This window comes from Microtus oregoni, unplaced genomic scaffold (genome assembly GCF_018167655.1).
Source record: "Microtus oregoni isolate MIOR12 unplaced genomic scaffold, Mior012 000013F_ref0000133, whole genome shotgun sequence".
Classification (NCBI taxonomy): Eukaryota; Metazoa; Chordata; class Mammalia; order Rodentia; family Cricetidae; genus Microtus; species Microtus oregoni.
This window is the reverse complement of record NW_024543072.1, coordinates 23,165,490-23,183,226: the sequence shown is the minus strand read 5'-3', so window position 1 is coordinate 23,183,226 and position 17,737 is coordinate 23,165,490. Positions and strand designations below refer to the sequence as shown.

General features: G+C 44.7%; 1 protein-coding gene across 2 annotated transcripts in view; it reads left to right on the top strand.

The window, feature by feature from the left end:
* The window catches only part of Nek10 (NIMA related kinase 10), a 179,942-nt gene that overhangs the window by 141,253 nt on the left and 20,952 nt on the right, over positions 1–17,737 (top strand). For both annotated transcript variants that reach the window (XM_041663105.1, XM_041663107.1), the window contains 3 exons: positions 769–806; positions 6,460–6,560; positions 13,839–13,949. In XM_041663105.1, coding sequence (XP_041519039.1) covers positions 769–806; positions 6,460–6,560; positions 13,839–13,949 — 250 coding nt within the window. The remainder of the gene's footprint in view (positions 1–768; positions 807–6,459; positions 6,561–13,838; positions 13,950–17,737) is intronic.

The following is a 17,737-nucleotide window of genomic DNA, read 5'->3' as shown; positions in this document are numbered from 1 at the left end:
TCCAGTGGGAAGAGTAAGAGGAGCACTGTTCATCAGTATCACCAATGGAGGTGAAGGTTACCCCTACAGACCAGAAGACTCTGGGACCAACTTTTAAAATGATTGGGCAATCTAGAATTTTGAGGCATGGAGGACGGATGTTAATAGCACTGGAAACCATATGAAAATGTGATTGTTACAGTGTAAAACTCATTTTCTCTCACAGAAATTGTGGATGGCTTTTATTTTTGCTTTTCATCTGAAGGACAGATCACACATAAAAAGTTAATATTGTTTTTAATACAAAAATCACAGCCAGGCAGGGTTTAGCTATGTAGCAAGTTTGAGACTAGTCTGAGCTACATAAGACCCTTTCACACACACATGCACGCACACACACACACACACACACACACACACGCGCGCGCGCGCGCGTGCACAGCCACCCACCCATAACATACATATACGCACATACACATATGCATGTGCACATACATATACACACACACGTACACGCACACACACACAATCATCACTGCTTTGATTATAATGGTTACAGAAGCAACAGAAGCGCCATTCAGGATGCTGAGCTTTATGCTCTTGCTCATCTCCAGGGTTCACTCATCACAAACCACCCTGGCAGAACAGGGTGCTTCTGCTTTCCAGTTGAAAGTCCATCCTGATTTCAAAATGTTGATTTCTCCCTTTACTGAATACAACACAACTTTCAATAACTGTTTGTCACGAGGTGAAACTTTCCTAATGGCCCCTATCTCATTCTGTTTCCAGAGACTTCATTGGTGGCCTAGGATCAAGAGCAAGACCAGGTAACTCAGAGTTGACCCCAGTCATGCCTTCCTGCAAGCTAACGTGAACCTGTCAGCTCACCCTCTTCCCTCTTCTCTCCCCGGCTTTGCTGCCTCTCTACTTGCTTCTGAGATCCCAAACCCACATGCCCAGGGCCCACTTAAGGAAGGAGGGGCCAAGTGAGTGGCAGGGTGGCAGTTCCAGAGCTTGACTGCAGGGATTCTCCAGTCCCAAAGATCATGTCAGTACTCGGCAGACCATTTTGATGTTAAGCTCATGACAAGTGAGCCTAAGCTATCGTGACTGATACACTAGGGGAATCGAGACACAGAGAGCAGGAAAATTCTGTCTTTTCTGCCCACCATGACTGCTTCTCAGTAGCATGGAACTGATTAGGCTATTATAAGCTGTTTTCCAAAAATTTTCATTTCTGCCTTGATGAAACTATCAAACACTTAATCTATAAAGTATGTAACTACTTCAAAATAGTGACTGGATTTACGTAGATGTTTATGCAAACCCAACCTCTCTAATGCCACAGCGGGCATCCCTTCTCGTTCGTTTTGCTCTGACTGGCACAGCTGGCAGTCTAATCACAGTTACTTTTTGCTTGATTGAAATGGAATTATCACATAACTTCTCTAAATTTAAAAGTACCCTTAGATTTTAAATACCTCTATCACTGTGCATCTGGACAGCTGCTGTGTGTGGCACACATGTGGAGGTCAGGGGACCCCTTGGTGGCATCAGTGCTCTTCTTCCATGGTGGGTCCTAAGCATTGAACGCTGGTTTAAATGGCAAGTGACTTTACCAGTTGACCCATCCCACCAGCCCTTCCGAAACTATGTATCTCCAAGTGTAAATGTTCATATAGATGCTGTGGGAGAAGAAGGATACATTACTTTCTTTTGTATTTCTAGTAAGGATGACTAAGGAAGACCAGTGTCCAATAATAAAATTACCAACTAAACCCAGACAATTCAGCAGATGCTCGATTCCTCTTTATGTGTGTGTGTGTGTGCGGGGGGGGGGGGGGGGTATATGATTCTTGGGAAAAATGCTTCATTTTAGTATGTGGGTCATTTGGAATTATTTTTTGTCACTTTTACTCCTTCATTCATGCTGTTTGGTACATTTAATGTGTTCAGTGAGTACAGTTAATGTGGATGAAGTTACGGTAATTTCAGGCTCTCTCCAGTTATTAAACTTTCCTTGAAAACGTTCCGGACAGTTTAGGGCTGTCACAGGGTCTGTGTAGATGCAAAGCAAGGTGGTTTTATTGTTAAAATGCCTAAAATTGTCACGCTGACCCTGGCTTCTATATTACTGTCTGGGCAAAGGTGAGTCAACTATTTTAGGAAAGCTCTTTATAAAATATTAGTAGCAAGGGCTGTTAAGGCCTAGTCAGGAAACCAATGGAAGAAGAAAGGGAGGGCAGGAGCTGAATGATAAAGGTATATATACTCGTCAGTCACCTTATACACACCTGGACAAGCCACTGTGGCCTGACATTTTGTGCAAATAATGTGCATTTATTAAAAAAGTAAAAAAAAAATTAGGACACATTTTTTTTTTTAAAGCAAGCTTTTTATTTGTGTAAAATAACTGCCTTCCATGAGGCAGGGTTCAAGAGGTCATCACTTTGAATGTAAGGAAGACAAGTCTTCTGTAGCTCAGGAAGGGGTTTCCAAATGAAGGATTTTGGTGGGTGAAACAGTTTGTGTTACAGGAGCATAACATAAGCAAACTAAGATAGTCCTCCTGAAACCATGACGTGGTTGGTAGGTGGGCATCACAAGTTATTGTGGGTAGTCACATAAGCTTCTGAAACAAAGGTAGAGTCACAAAATGGGTATAAACAATTTAAACAAAAAATAAAGACATGATTGTCATTCCTGGAACAGGCAGTATGGAACCATTTATAATTAAGTGTAGAGGTGGGGCAAAACCAAATCCTTGAGCTACAGAGGTTTAATCATAAGCAGAAATGAACCTAATTTGTTTTTACTCTAAGATGACTTTTTTTTAAATTTATTTATTTATTAAGGATTTCTGCCTCCTCCCCGCAACCGCTTCCCATTTCCCTCCCCCTCCCCCGATCAAGTCCCCCTCCCTCATCTGCTCAAAGGACACATCTTTTAAAGCTTAAGTAGTGCAGTATTGACAGGGAGCTCATCTAGAACATGTGTTAGGAGAAAGTGACTCGAACCCAGATAACACGATGTGACCGAGAGCCATGATCACCAATCACTGAATAAAGACTCTATTTATTTGGATTTTAGAATTGTTTTGTCTCCCTAAGGGAAAGCCACTTACTCTTTGATGTAGAGGATTCAGTGAGGCGGAGTGCCTTGCCAGCTCAGCTGACAATGATGAACCGTTAGCGGAAGTTGTCTAGGAAATCCATTGTTTGCAAGTGCTACAGACTGATTCCCCGGCACACCAGTCTCGCTTTGAACTTTTCTTTCCTTCCTAAAACCAACTGGGATCCTTGCCAGGCTCTGCCCCTCCCCCTCCACCACAGGAGTCCTTAGTGCCCCACAATGTGGCAGCAGCAGGTACCCCAGAGATTTCTGGCAGAATGGGGGACTTAGAATCACCTTATTGTGTATGTTACCGATGAGAAGTAAGTACCCTTTCGATCAAAGATAAATAACAGATGGAGTAGAAATGTTTAATAATTTTAACATAAAATTCAAAGGGAATAGAATTCAGGATACATAAAGAACATTTGCAAATTAATAAAGAAACAGTATCAGCAATTATCCAACAGCCATTGACAAAAACACCCAGTAATTTCACTAACATTCAAAAACTACAAAGTAGAAAAAAAAATACAGGTTGACACAATTAGAATTTGGTAATAAATAGTGCTGATCCAGATACGGAAAAAAGCATTCTCTCCTAGTAGAGTCTGAAATAATTCAGTCACTTTAGAAGACATTTGTTTCCGTGAGAAATGAGAATGCATTTGGCCTTGGTAAACCTTGGCTCCTCCATGAGGTGTGCTCTACAGCGTTGCTGACAATCCTGAGAAATTGACGGCAACTGAGGTCCCGCGCAAACAGATTTCTCAGCAAACCACAGGGCACCCAGGCAAACCACAGCCTCTTCCAGGGTCATAAGGAACAAGCCAGAGCTGCTCTGTCCCTGACACACTGAAAAACAATATTCCCCATCAACAGTCTCTGTGACCGTAATGTGTCACCATTCAGCTGAGAAGGAGATTCCTGGAGAGGAAAGAAAAGAAGAAAAATGAAAGAGAGGGAGGTTATATATATAAACTCCTTTTGCAGTTTTACCCTTCAAACTCTGTTGGAAGTGGCCCACAATGAGTAGTGCACCCTCCCTAACCCAATGGACCCATGCCGTGTGTGGTGTGCTCTGAAGCTTGCCGGTTCTCTCCAATCTATTGCATTCATTTTTCACAGTGCTGCTCATAACCTATTAAACCGATGTCAGGACTCAAAGGCAGTTTGAAAGTTACTATTCAGAGCTACTTGTGTATGTGTGTCAAATGGATGGGCGTATGAAACAGAGAGGCACCTAGCTAATGTCAGCAGTTACTTCTTGATGATGCTCTTCATGAGAGGTGGTCCCCAGAGCCTTGAGCCTCATCTGTAGAGTAAGTGTGTGTGTGTGTGTGTGTGTGTGTGTGTGTGTGTGTGTGTGTTTGCTTGATTTACAAGGGGCTTTTGCAACTAAACATTTGAAATTTTGTTTTAAGAGAATAAGCAATCAAAGCTATTTTTGAAAGTCAGGAGTTTTCTAGAACTGAGGAGCGCTGTCAAATGGACTCAAAACCCAGTTGTTTGCTCTTTTTTAAAAATTTATTTATTTATTAAAGATTTCTGCCTCCTCCCCGCCACCGCCTCCCATTTCCCTCCCTTTCCCCAGATCAAGTCCCCCTCCCTCATCAGCTCAATCAGGGTTCCCTGACCTGTGGGAAGTCCAAGGACCACCCACCTCCATCCAGGTCTAGTAAGGTGAGCATCCAAACTGCCTAGGCTCCCCCAAAGCCAGTACGTGCAATAGGATCAAAAACCCATTGCTATTGTTCTTGAGTTCTCAGTAGTCCTCATTGTCCGTTATGTTCAGCAAGTCCCGTTTTATCCCATGCTTTTCCAGACCCAGGCCAGCTGGCCTTGGTGAGTTCCCGATAGAACATCCCCACTGTCTCAGTGTGTGGGTACACCCCTCGCGGTCCTGAGTTCCTTGCTCATGCTCTCTCTCCTTCTGCTCCTGATTTGGACCTTGAGATTTCAGTCCAGTGCTCCAATGTGGGTCTCTGTCTCTGTCTCCTTTCATCGCCTGATGAAGGTTAATATTCAGGAGGATGCCTATATTTTTGTCTTTGGATTCACCTTCTTATTTAGCTTCTTTTAAAATTAAAGTGCACATCTCTGTGTTAGACAAAAACACTCTAGCTAAGTCTTTGTTTTTGTCTTTAGGGCACAGACGAGCCCGTGTTTGTAGTAGGGAGAATCAAGCCTGTGCGGTACCCATTCAAAACATTGTCACAAACCTAAAGAGTGCTAAGCTATGCTGTGAAATTTTAGCTTGTTGTTTAAAAAGGCTGAGTCTGTAAATGCTAACAGACTAGCCAGCATGAAATGACACCAACCCAAGTCCTCCCCATCTCCCGTGCCATCATGAACTTGATACTTTATCCAGTCCTGTTTTCAGTGAGCTTAGGCAGAAGGTTGCCATTCAGGAGGCCTTTGGGTGGGAGACGCAGGTAGAGGTTGGGGCTACTGTGGGGAACAGCTAGCATCACCCCCCTGTTCTTAGCAGCAGTAAATTAATCCTTATGATTTACTTGCTCATCTTTTTGCCCTGAGGGTAGTTTGTTAAATCTCAACTTAATGATCCAATAACTGATGCCTACAAGGAGTTTTCAAGAGAGACAGACTTTACATCTAAACAAGAAGCTGGCCTCAGGTGGCCCAGAGCCAGGTCATTTCTTGGGCTAATTTTCAAACAAGTAAATAGAGCTATCCATAAAGAGAATTCTCATATTTTAGTTTCCTTTTTGTTTTGCATCTTAAATGGATAATTTCATGTTTTTAAACAACCATATTAAATTCTCTTTAATTTTTTTTAAAACAAATCATTTATGACAAGACACACAATCCTTTTTTGAAAGCACACATACAAGAATCATCTTTAAAATCATAGTTATTGCTGAAGCTATTGCTATAACAAATTTAATTTCTTAAATGCTTGAAATGGTATAGAAAGAAGAAAAGGAGGTCTTAGAAACTTAATTTCAGTAAGAAAGAACTGGTAAATGGGTATTATTGCAGAAAACATGGTATAGATGGGGGGGGGGGACCTGGAGGGAATAGGGGATGCTATGCTTCTGGTGGCTTTTGTGCTCTCCATGCCTTCTGTGAATGAGAGGAGAGAGAGGCGTGGCTAATACAGGGAGCGAGGCCATTCCTATGTTAACTTTGTAGTCCTCAAGAATAGACCACTGTGGTGAGGGCTGTGGAGTTGGGGAAGCGGCTCTTGAGTGCTTGAGATGCGGAGGGAAAGAACAGCTTACTATATGAAACGCAGAAGTGCTACAGGGTCTCATTGGTAAGGTGAGATCCTGGCTTTGTTCTTCCCCAGAATTTTCTTCTGTTTTCCACGAATATATCACTTTTAAGTGAACTTCTCGCCCACAGCATCTGCAGGCATCGCCGTATCCCAGCGAAAAGTAAGGCAGATCAGCGACCCCATTCAGCAGATTCTGCTCCAGCTCCACAAAGTCATCTACATCACACAGGTCAGTGTCTTCGGCGCCTCGCCCTCTTCTCGGCCTCCAAGCCAGAGCTAACCCTGCGAAGAAAATACGGCCTGGTAGGACTTGAAGCTAGAGTGAACACTTCATTTTTTCCCCCTCTCCAACCCCATGGATGTGTGTGGGGACGCTTTGGCCTAGCAGTAAATGTGTCTGTTTCCCCCATGGCTCTGCCTGTGCTCCCGTTGTGCTTAAGCAGACTTCCATACAAGTGGCTCTTTAGGGTAGGTGTGCAAAGAGGGGAAGGGCTTAGCAGCTTTTTCTAAAAGCAACTTTATCATAAGAAGGGGGGGCAATGGAACCTTCCTTCTTGCATCTGCTTTGACAGCAGAACTTCTCAAAGATGTGAAAGCCACACCCCTAACTCCCATAAACCCCAGGATCATTTAGACTTTCTGTTTGTGAATCTGAGCAATACTTGAGTATGAGAAAATTCATGGCTGAAGACTAGCTATTGGTTATGGACACACTTCTGTCTAGTGCTGGCTGTCTGAGTGTTCCGTCATCTAAGGATGGACCTCTTACTGGTAACAAATTTCTTCCCCTTTGAAGAAAAGAAGTATCGCTATTTGGATAAGAAAGCAAGTACTTTGGCGTTCGAGATAGCGTCATCTGGCCATTTTGTTCTTTCTTTCACTCATTTGTCTTGTAGTTAGTAAGCACCCGTCAAGCGCCAACTGCTATTCTAGGCATCAGGAGGCAAAATGTAGTTAATCTTTATCTCCAACTAGATGAGCATTAGCATCACCATGGAAGAAATGTCTGTGAGGGACTGTCTAGATTAACTGAAATTGGAAGAGCCACCTCAAATGTGGCTATCATGGGCTGGAACCAGGATTGAATAAAAAGGAGATGGGAATTAAGTGTGTGTACATGTCCAGTGTGACCAATCCTTCTGCTCCTGCCCCTGGACCTTCCGTGCCATGACAGGCTGTGTGCCGCAGAACTGTAGGCCAAAATAAACCCTGCCTCTTTCCCTCCTTCCATTCCTTCTTCCCGCTTTCTGTGGCTTTTGTTAGGTTTTTCTTTGATTGATTGTTTGTTTTGTCTAAGGAACAGTATCAGTAACTAGCCCATGTCCTGGTTACCTGAAGAGCTTAAGAGTCACCCTAGGAGCTGCTGGGGCCCCTTGTGGAAAGTCTGTTTACACATCCGGGAACTGTGGAAAAGTTCTGCAGGCGCGCACACTAGCAGCCTCCTGATAGGAAAAGTCTGCCCTCGAGGCTTCATCTATCATCACCACCCCCATCTTGAGAGACAAAACCCAAACTGTTGATTTCTATAAGCTAGGGAGAGTTTAGGACTGCAGGGATCACTGTTGATTCATAGCCGGCGCCCGGTATTTCTGAGAAGTCGGCATATCCTTTTCTCCAGTCGACAGTCACTTTGATAAATGGCTGTACCTTTTCCTGGGGATAGTGCACAGGAGAATTTATGGAGCGTTCCTGTAGTAATATTTCAGGATCCCTTATCCAGGACTCCAGCTTCCCCATTAGCCAGGGGAGGGGGGTAGTGGGGGTGGAAGGAGGCTTTGGTTGGGACCTGAGTTGACCCAGTTCTGAGAACCATGAGAGGCAGAGAAGCCTTCACGGAGCTCATGGCAACTCAGACTGGAAGTTTGTCTACAAAACCTGGAGCTTCTTTTCTTTTACTACAGCAGGCGAAAATACTGGGTGGTGCAAGCGTCAGCTTCCTGTCTGGTTATACCACAGTTACTCCACCAAAGCTCGCCAGAGCCAAGGTGCTCCATCCGCACAGGCTTCTCTCTCCTTGTGGTGCATGCTGCTTCGGGTCGCTGGTAATCTGGTTTTATCACTGCCTGTGTTGTTAGGTTCACTGGCCTCCTGTATCCTTCAGGGTCACATGGCCAGCCAAGGAGTGCAGATGCACGGTTTGCGTGGCTGCAGGGCTACTGCTGCCCTGGCCAGTGCTGTCCTGGAAGGAATACCTGCTAAAGGTTCTTGTTCAGCCTCAGCTGGGGAGAACTGTGCAGCCTGCAGCCTACGTATTCACAGAGAGGAAATGCTAATCACCCTACCACCCCCACTTCTCCGCACCTCTGGAAACTCTCTCCTCTGTAAGCCCTGCCTTTTGCCCCCACTAAACACAAGCTCTTCTCAGCTGGTCAGGCAGTCATCTGTACCAACATCTGCGTGAACCAGCCCATCCAATGCAGAATTACAAGTATCTAGGCACACCTGTGGGCTCAGCTGAATCCAGTGCCCTGTTTATCCCTCCCCACATAGCAGCTGCAGGATACACTTCCCACACAATCTGAGGTGCCACTGTTTTGTCCTACAATCTTGTGAGTTGGGGGCATGTAAGTCACTTATTCTTGAGCCTTAGTGTGACTCAATTTCCATGAATTGTAAGGAGATCTGATGGGTTATGGATTTGACCCTCATCCCTGTGAGTCTTGTGAGAAATGTCCATGCATTTTTAAGATCTCTGCTCTGGAGAGCTTCTCATCTAAGTTTTTAGTAAGGAGAAGTTTGTTTCCTCAGGAAAGAGCAACAAGTTGTGTCCACTCACCATAAAACCTGAAAGTGATTTATGTTTAAGATTCCCAACTTCATCAGGGTTCAGCAAGATGCGCCAATTTCATGTTTGGGGATCCAGTTCAGTACCTTTAGGGCTAAAGCATTGCATCCAAGAAGTCACAGTGGAGCAGACATGTTCACCCTGGGCCCCTGGTGTGGGAGGTCCTGCTATCTGTGTGTTGTGGTTAATGAATAAAGAAACTGCCTTGGCCTGTTGATAGGGCAGAGCTTAGGTATGTGGGCAAAACTGGACTGAATGCTGGGAGAAGGAAGGCGGAGAGATGCCATGGAGCTGCTGCCAGATATAGACCTGCTGAAAGTTTGCTGGTAGGCCATGATCTCGTGGTGATATGCAGATGGAAAGAAATGGGTTAAATTAAGATGTAAGAGTTAGCCAATAAGAAGCTAGAACTAATGGGGCAAGCAGTGTTTTAATTAATACAGTTTCTGTGTGATTATTTTGAGTCTAAGCTAGCCGGGTGGCTGGGAAAAACAAGCAGCCTTCCATACAACAGATTTGCTGAGATTTGCTGAGGTGCCATGCTGGGAAACCTTAAAACCTGCCCCTGGAGACAGGACAGACCACCTGCCCTGAGATTCCTACTGAAGGCTGGTGGGAGTCAGCACCCTAGGGTGGTATGCTGCAGAACACCCTCTATGGGATTAGAAAGGCCATGGAGGGGCTGTTAGTAGAAATATCTGAAAAGCCACCTATCAGTGGTGCCCCTGAATGTGATGGGGGTAAACACCAATCGTCTGAGGGCCCAGCATATGTGCTCTACTGTCTACTGCTGAAGCCAGGCAAGGACCGAGCATCCCGGACACAGAAGGACAAGCTCCATCCTCCTCCAGGGTATCCCAGCAGCCCCTACCTACAGAACTTGGTATCTGGCCAGTTAGCCAGGGAGAAGTGTCCTGCTGTCCTAGAAGGACAATCAGGATGGACTGACAGGCAGTGCCCACCACCTACACTGGGGACCAGACAGGCAAAGCCACTCCCTTCTTTGGTACTGCGCAGCCTCTTCTTGCCTTCCTTGTGTTCCTCAGCCCCTGCTTTGGGGCATCTTAGGCTTGGAGATGAGCACCTTTCTAATCTCTCACTTTTGCCCCAAATCTAATATCCTGTTGAGGCACACCGTCAGCTGCCCTTCTGGAGCCCAGGTTCTAAAACTGATTCTTTTTCTCACTGTTTTCTGATGTCAGCCCGTGTCTTGGTAATCACAAGTAACTTTTAAACTGATTAAATGAAGAGAAGGGACAAATCTGGGAGAGAAGTTGAGGATGACTATAAGTGTCACCTACCAGATCAGATGGTAAATATCCTATTGAAATGCATGCCCATTTATGCACTGAGTGAGAGTGTGGGAAAATGCTCTTTAGTGTTAAAGCATCTGGAAGTAGCTCTTTAGTGACTCTGTTCCTCATTAAGTTGGAGAGAAATATCCTTTGAGATTTAGTACAATTTCTGGCGCCGTAAATCAACTCTTTAATGGGTATACACACCGTCTTTGTTGGATTTCCATGCACTTTAAAGCAAGGATGGAAGTCTTGTGAATGTGTCATTATTCCTTTAAATCACTGCTGGCGGATGATGTGTGCTATTGTGGCAGCCGTTCGTCCCACGCTGCCAGTTCAGGCATAACAATTGTGTTTTCCAAGTTCGCTTTTAGAATACTTCCAACTCCATGTTATTTTCACAGTGAGGAAAGGGTCCTCTCTGGAACTTTAACTTACAGTGCTCAGCACAGCCAGTGCCGTTCGCGGGAAGGAGAGGCTCAAGGCTGAGGCATTGTGCACTTGCTGGACAGACCAACCTGTGCAGAGGAAGACTGACCTGAGGAGTGGGGCCACCTCCTTCCTTCTGTCGTCCTGAGGACCGGAGGGGACACTGGTTGGTGGGAACCGGTCCTGTCCGGTTTCCATGGAGACGTATCTGCCAGTCTCATCTAATGACAACGGTCCTAGCCGTCAGGAGGTTAATGTCCTTCTTACCTCAATTGCACATCTGTTTTCATCAAGCTGAAAAAGAAATCTTGAGACCGGCATGCTCAGAAGGCAATAAGTAGCTTACCTCAGATGCTGGGAACCCGTGCGCCTGTGAGCAGATGGCGATTATACTCATAGGTTACCTTTTAGTTGTTGCGTAGGTAAGACCTGCATGGTGACGGAATGAGACTGGCTTTAGTGCTCTACTACACTTGAGTCATTTTGTTAAATAAATGCTTCGAAGTCATCACATGACAACCTTAAAAGTTACAACGTATCTTTCTCCAAGAGAAGAGATAGGAAGTCATCCGCAACCTTGCCCATCATGGGGGTACTGTCAGGAGCGGATATCAACCCCTGGCTTTCGGTGACTCATACTGTGCTGTGCAGCAGCGATAAAGAACAGAACGGTCTGCTGGTTTACTGGGTCCCTTGGGTACTCATGGCTGGGGTGGCCGAGAGCCAATAGGATACGATAGTCACAGCATGGCTGGATTTCTCATATCAGTCTCTTTTTAGGGACTCTAAATTCCAAGAGAAGTGTGGGATTTTATTTCTTTAAATGGTAATCTTACAGCATTTGATTTTTAACATTTAGGGAAATTTTCGTAAGCTGTAAAATTTCAAAATAGATTAAAGTGCTATTTTGGTTTACTATTTACCCAATGGAGCCCTGCAAATGGCTTGTGCCTTGCTAATGTATTCCTGGGTAGAGAATCCAGGTTTTTAGAAAGAGTCCATATAGTTGCAAGTTTAAGAAAACATGCAGACTAGATTTTTTTCTCTCTCCTTTTATTACACTGTATAGTACAGTAAAACAGTTTAGATATGTGAACTGAAGAAACTATTATCTTTTCTAGGATCAGTTTCTTCATCAGAAATGGGTGCTCTTACGGGTTGTGTATGCCTTGATTGTAATAAAGGACCTGGGAATGTTTATAAACTGCGGGGTGCTGTGTGGCAGTGGTGTTGGCTGTAGGATAAGACTGATGCAGAAGGCCTACCTTTCAGGAGGAAGGTGTGTGACATGCTTTCCTCACCTATAAAAGCTTGCATACCCTGGCATGTATTTTACTGTAGGAGAGATTTAGGAATACAAACATATAGAGTGATCCCAGCGCCCAGCACGCATGAGCCAACGGTTTGGGTTCTGTTTTCATATAGACTATGTTATTAGACTCACTTCATTTACAGCTGAGCCCTCATCCGTCTGTGTAAAGTTTCCAGTTCTCGCTGAGAGCTTTATGGATGGGACACTGTGCTAATGATACTCATCCCAGTGAGGCACAGTGGCTTGCTTGCACTGTCTACGTGCGGATCTTAAGTCGGCTGGAAGTGAGCTTACTCAAATGTTCCATACTGAATTCAGGGGCAGTGGATGGGGCTCCACAGTAACTAGAGGCTTATCAAGTTTAACAAATAGCAAGACTTTTTATGAATTCCTGAATTAATCTGTCAGTTAGTCTGATACTTGAAGGAGCCCGATGGTGATGCTCACCTTTAAAATGTCATTGTAGCTGCCTGTGCAGCCTTCCCCTCGCAGGGACTTCATGCAATCAAACTGGGAGGTTGCTGCTTGGACCTAGGTCACCACTGCCCTCTGCTGTTTGGTTTAGGGAGGTGGCACCTTCGGGTGTGAAGTAATAGGGAATTGTCAAGTCCTGTGTGTCTCTCCAGGGAAGCCTTCATCCTCTCACCGCTCCAGCCCACCCTGTGCTAGGAGACTAATGCTAAATCTCTCTCCTTCACCTCACGTGTTTCCCTTTTTAGTTCACATGAAGGGCAATGATAACTGTGACTTTTGGGGGGTTTGCATCACCCTACCCTCATGGCGGCACACATCATTTTTATTGACCCCCAAATGGTCACATGGTATCAACCCAAACTGAAGAATCCCAGGAAGCAGAGCAGGGCTGGGCACGAACAGGACTGGGCATGATCATCTCTGCAGTGTTTCTCCCTCTTTTGGCCAGTGTTTGTTTAGAGTTTATAATTCTTTGTTTCCTTTTATTTGTGAGTACTCATTTCATCTCCCTATAGAACCTTTTCTCCCTGAGCTCTTGACTTTTTTAAAAAAGTCATCAAGCCTTGGTAGTTCTGATACTGCTTGTTTTGTCCTGGGTGATCAGCACACTGATTCCCAATGTAAATCCTGTCTACAAAGCCCTGCAATTCAGTGGTTGTTTTAAATCCCCTTCTTTTCTAAGATTCTGCAGTGGCTGTCTATGTATTTATGAAATTCACACCATCCTATTCAGGTCCTAATGCATGCTAATCCACCCTGTCTTTCTAACCAGTAATATTTGGTTTCTCTGTAGCTGAAGAACTCTCATAGGTGGCCATCTATGGATAAAAGAGTGAGTTTTTGTGTTTCCTGGTTCAAAGCATTAGATCCTTCTCAGGGCTGTGGCTGGGGTGCTGCTCAGCATGTCATAGTCACCCAAACACGAGCAGAATGGACTTTCTGGTCAAGGCTGTTCTTCACAAAATGCAACATATGTGGGCATAGATGTTACATGAAAGAGTTACGTGTTACAAGCGTCAGTAAGTGTACCTATGACTAATGGAAGCAGAGCCATCCTCCTTAGGAAGGATAAAAACCGTAGCGTACAGTTTGATAATTCAGGTTATTCCTCAGTCTTGCGAGTGTGTATTGTTGTGTTGTGTAAGTATGTCCTGTAGGGGTGATGAAGTGTGTAGAAGATGGTTCTGATGACTGTCTTCTTGCTTCCTGCAGCTGCCTCCAGCTCTGCACCATGATCTGAAAAGAAGAGTTATAGAGAGATTCAAGAAATCCCTGTTCAGTCAGCAGAGCAACCCTTGTAACCTGAAATCTGAGATTAAGAAGGTATGTGTTCTGTGCATAAGGATCTGTCCACTGGAAACGTCCTGAGGGTACCTGTTCCCTTCTAACTCGTCCTTGAATTCTGTGCACTGTTAAAGGTTATTGCTTAAAATACCGCAGTGGGTCCATTTTATCTCTGACTTCTTATCCTTATTTCTGTGGCTATTATTTTCAGGTGACTAATACAGCTCGTTCCTTATTGCTACATGTTTTCCTAAGAATAAATGTTGTCTTTAATTAAAAAGTATGTATCTCATAGCCTGCCTTTTAAGAATCTGTCCCAGCATTTTGTGACAAGACTCTTCAGTAAGTCCCTAAATTGTGCATTGCCTGTCTGAAACAGTGACCTGATTACGCAAGACCACAATTTTAATCATCTGCATGTGCACAATGAACTTCCATCTTCAACATCTGGTTGCCTTCTTATCATTGGGTACAGCGAAGTCTCTATTCACACACAGGAAAGCTAAATATTACACCAAATGGGAAGGAAGTTGTTTACCTCTGGCAACACAGGCTGGAGACAGGAAGCCTACTTTGTCCAGGAAGTGCTCAAAGCCCTCTGTCCTGTCCTGCCTGTCCCCAGGTGTAGGAAAGTCTAGCTGTCTTGGTGAAGATAATTTGGTCCTTGTTCCCCGATATTGCTCTCCTCCTCTTTTTCTTCTTGTTAAGTGTCTTCATATGCTTAAACCTTGTATTGTGTTGCCAATGAACTCTTCATTTTCCGTTAGTGAGTCTACTTTTAGGTGCAAACTTACTGCCAGGCTCTTTGAGACACACACACACACACACGCACACAAACACACACATATACAGGCATGCGTACACACAGACACATACACACACATACATACACACAGACACATACACACACAGACATGTACACACACAGACACACACAGATGCACATGTGCATACACACACACATGCACATAATTTTTTTTAAAAAGGCAAGTGGCTCGTTTCTGCTCTGTTAGCTCGTAATGATGCCTGAACCATTGATAATTACACCAAACAAGCAGCTGCAGGTAGGTAAGCAAAGCACGACCCCATCCCTCAGAGACAAGAGAGCAAGCTGTCCTTTATGTGCTATGTTGGAAAATAGAGGAGCTGGTGTAGGTAAAGCAGAGGTACAGAGGGTCTCACATTTATCTACAGTATCCTAAATACTAAGAAATATAGTTTTAAATGAGAGAAGCTTATCTCTTACAAAAAGATTACACGATGCTTTATTTTTATATTCTTATTAAAATGATATTGAGATTAAGTCAATTTGCATATGAATTCATTTTAGCAGAAATTCTGGTTTTATGGGCTAAAAGCTTCTACCGCAGAGGGATGTGCAGATATGCATTCCCCTCCCACTGAATGGTTTTTTACTTATGCCTGAGCTGATGGCAAATCCTTGTCTTTCTCATGTGGGCTCCACCTGAGTTTCTTTCTTCCCTACAGCAAAGACATTTTCTCTTATTTAATCACCCTGCCCCCTGCATCCTTGGTTCCCCCTCTGTGTCATAAGAGCGTCTCTTGTCAGTATCCTGGTCTGAGCATAAAAGTGGGATTGCTAGAGTAGTGGAGGACTTTGGGGGACTCCAGTGAGCATGCTACCGAGCCAGGCTGAGCCACCCCCCTCAACAAACCAGCAAGGAGCCAAGTTAAGACTGAAAAGCAAGTAAAGGAGGACTTAATGTGACCACATTGGGAAGAGGGACAAAGAGGTCCAGTGACCCTTTTGGGGCCCAGGTGGTCTTCAGAGACCACAGGGGAAGGCAAGAGATGTGCTTCGGCGTACAGCTCTAATCTTTCTTTCAAGGCAGTCTGAGATGTTGTCTGAACCGTGGGCTCTGTCTTCAAGAGACAAATACCCTCTCTAGCACCAAATTTCAGCCTTTCCTTCTCCCAGTATGAGTTTTTTGGGGAACTGTTCTGTTCTTTGTTTCCCATCCCAGCCTGATAAACAAAGGCAGGGACCCAAATGCATCTCTCAAATACCCTTCTCCTTGCCAACCTGGTTTCTAGGGCTCGGGGACAAAGAGTAGTTTTTATGTTCAGCAAGATTAGGAAGCAGGTCATACTGTCTAGTATGCCACTAGAGACTGATGCCACTGTCTCTTTTCTGATAAACTAGGGTCAGATTGTAGCACGCTCAATGGGGCCCCTTGACTCAGGGGAGAGGACGTTCAGCAGCTAGGGTTCAGCTGTAGTCAACAGACATAAGGTCCCATTCTTCTAAGGGAAGCCCCGCCACACAGTGACATGAGCCTGTGTTCCCCCGAACTAGGCATCAGTCAGCTCCTCTATAGAGGCATTGCTGAGGCTTCCCTGTGTATAGCCAGCGTCCCCCTCTTCCATGCCCGTGTTTTAACCAGCTGTCCTCTGCCTGTGTGTCTCCTGGGTGCAGCCAGTCCCTCTTACCTTTGATTTCCCAGCATCTTCTACATCCTGGCCTGTGGTCAGTGCTTCATGTATATAATTAGTTAGTGAAAGCAGCATATACTGTGTACTTATATATCCCATAGGAAAGTGTTCATTTCTTCAATTCTTTATTAAACCATGTGTTGCTGTGATCTATTCATGCACTTTTATGTATGTGGAAATGTCTAAACCAAAGAAGTTCATGACCCCTGTGCCTGTACACCCCACCACACCTTTCTGGTAGTCTTTTTCTTGTGATGACTTTTGTTCAGGAATGGGCATTTTATCCCCTGAGCAGTCAGACACCACCACATTGAGCCCCACCCACCCACCTAAGTACTTTACTTTCACTTTCTCTTCCCTTCTGAGAGGGAGGTGCCTGCAGGGAGCAGGTGCCTGCAGTTTGAAGGAGCCATTATAGGATGATTGGCCTCACATTATCAATGGCTTTTATCACATTGTTAATGGCCAGCATGCTATATGCAGGAGTCAAAAGATGGAACAGCCCATTTCTAAGAAGTGAGTTCTTTCTCTTTAGCTCACCTAAGCTGTTCTTTGATCCAGGCTTCATCGTGGCTGCAATAACTCAGGGCCACCAAAGCCAAGCGAGTGATAGTACAGTGGTCGTGGAACTAGGAAAGGGGAGTAGCAAGACAGAAAAGGTTAGTCAGTATTTCACACCACCCTCTCTGTGAGTATAAATTCATGACAAATTTTTTCTTTTAAAAACATACTTATTACATTCTCTAGAAGCCAATCAAGCACCATTCAATACCTCTCCACATGTTTCTGAGGAGACACAGTGGATTGGTACAGAGCGGGGATCATACAAGCTTGGACTGAAATCTTTTGAGGTATAGATAGACACAGCATGGCCAGGGACCTGTGTCCTGGCCATGTGTCTGCAGGACTGGGAGCCATGCTCAAGCTGTCCCTGAAGCATCGCTAAGAATACCAATTGCTGATGGAAGGATATGTACATATGTGTGTGTGTGTGTGTGTGTGTGTGTGTGTGTGTGTATATATATATATATAAATATATATATCTTTCTGAGACAAGGTTTCTCTGTAGCTTTGGTATCTGTCCTGGAACTAGCTCTTGTAGACTTGGCTGGCCTCAAACTCACAGAGATCCGCCTGCCTCTGCCTCCCAAGTGCTGGGAATAAAGGTGTGCGCCACCACCACCCGGCTTGGGATGTTTTATATTACAGATGAACTTTGACTGGCACTGTAAGTTTATAGTCCCGGGACAAGACGGGATGGAGAAGCCACAGAGCAGGGTCCCCTGTGAGTCAGGCCACCCGATGGAGGGCGCAGCCCTTTCTGCCAAAAGCTTGCAGCTGCATCTGATCAAGCTTCTGAATGTGAAGTCAGC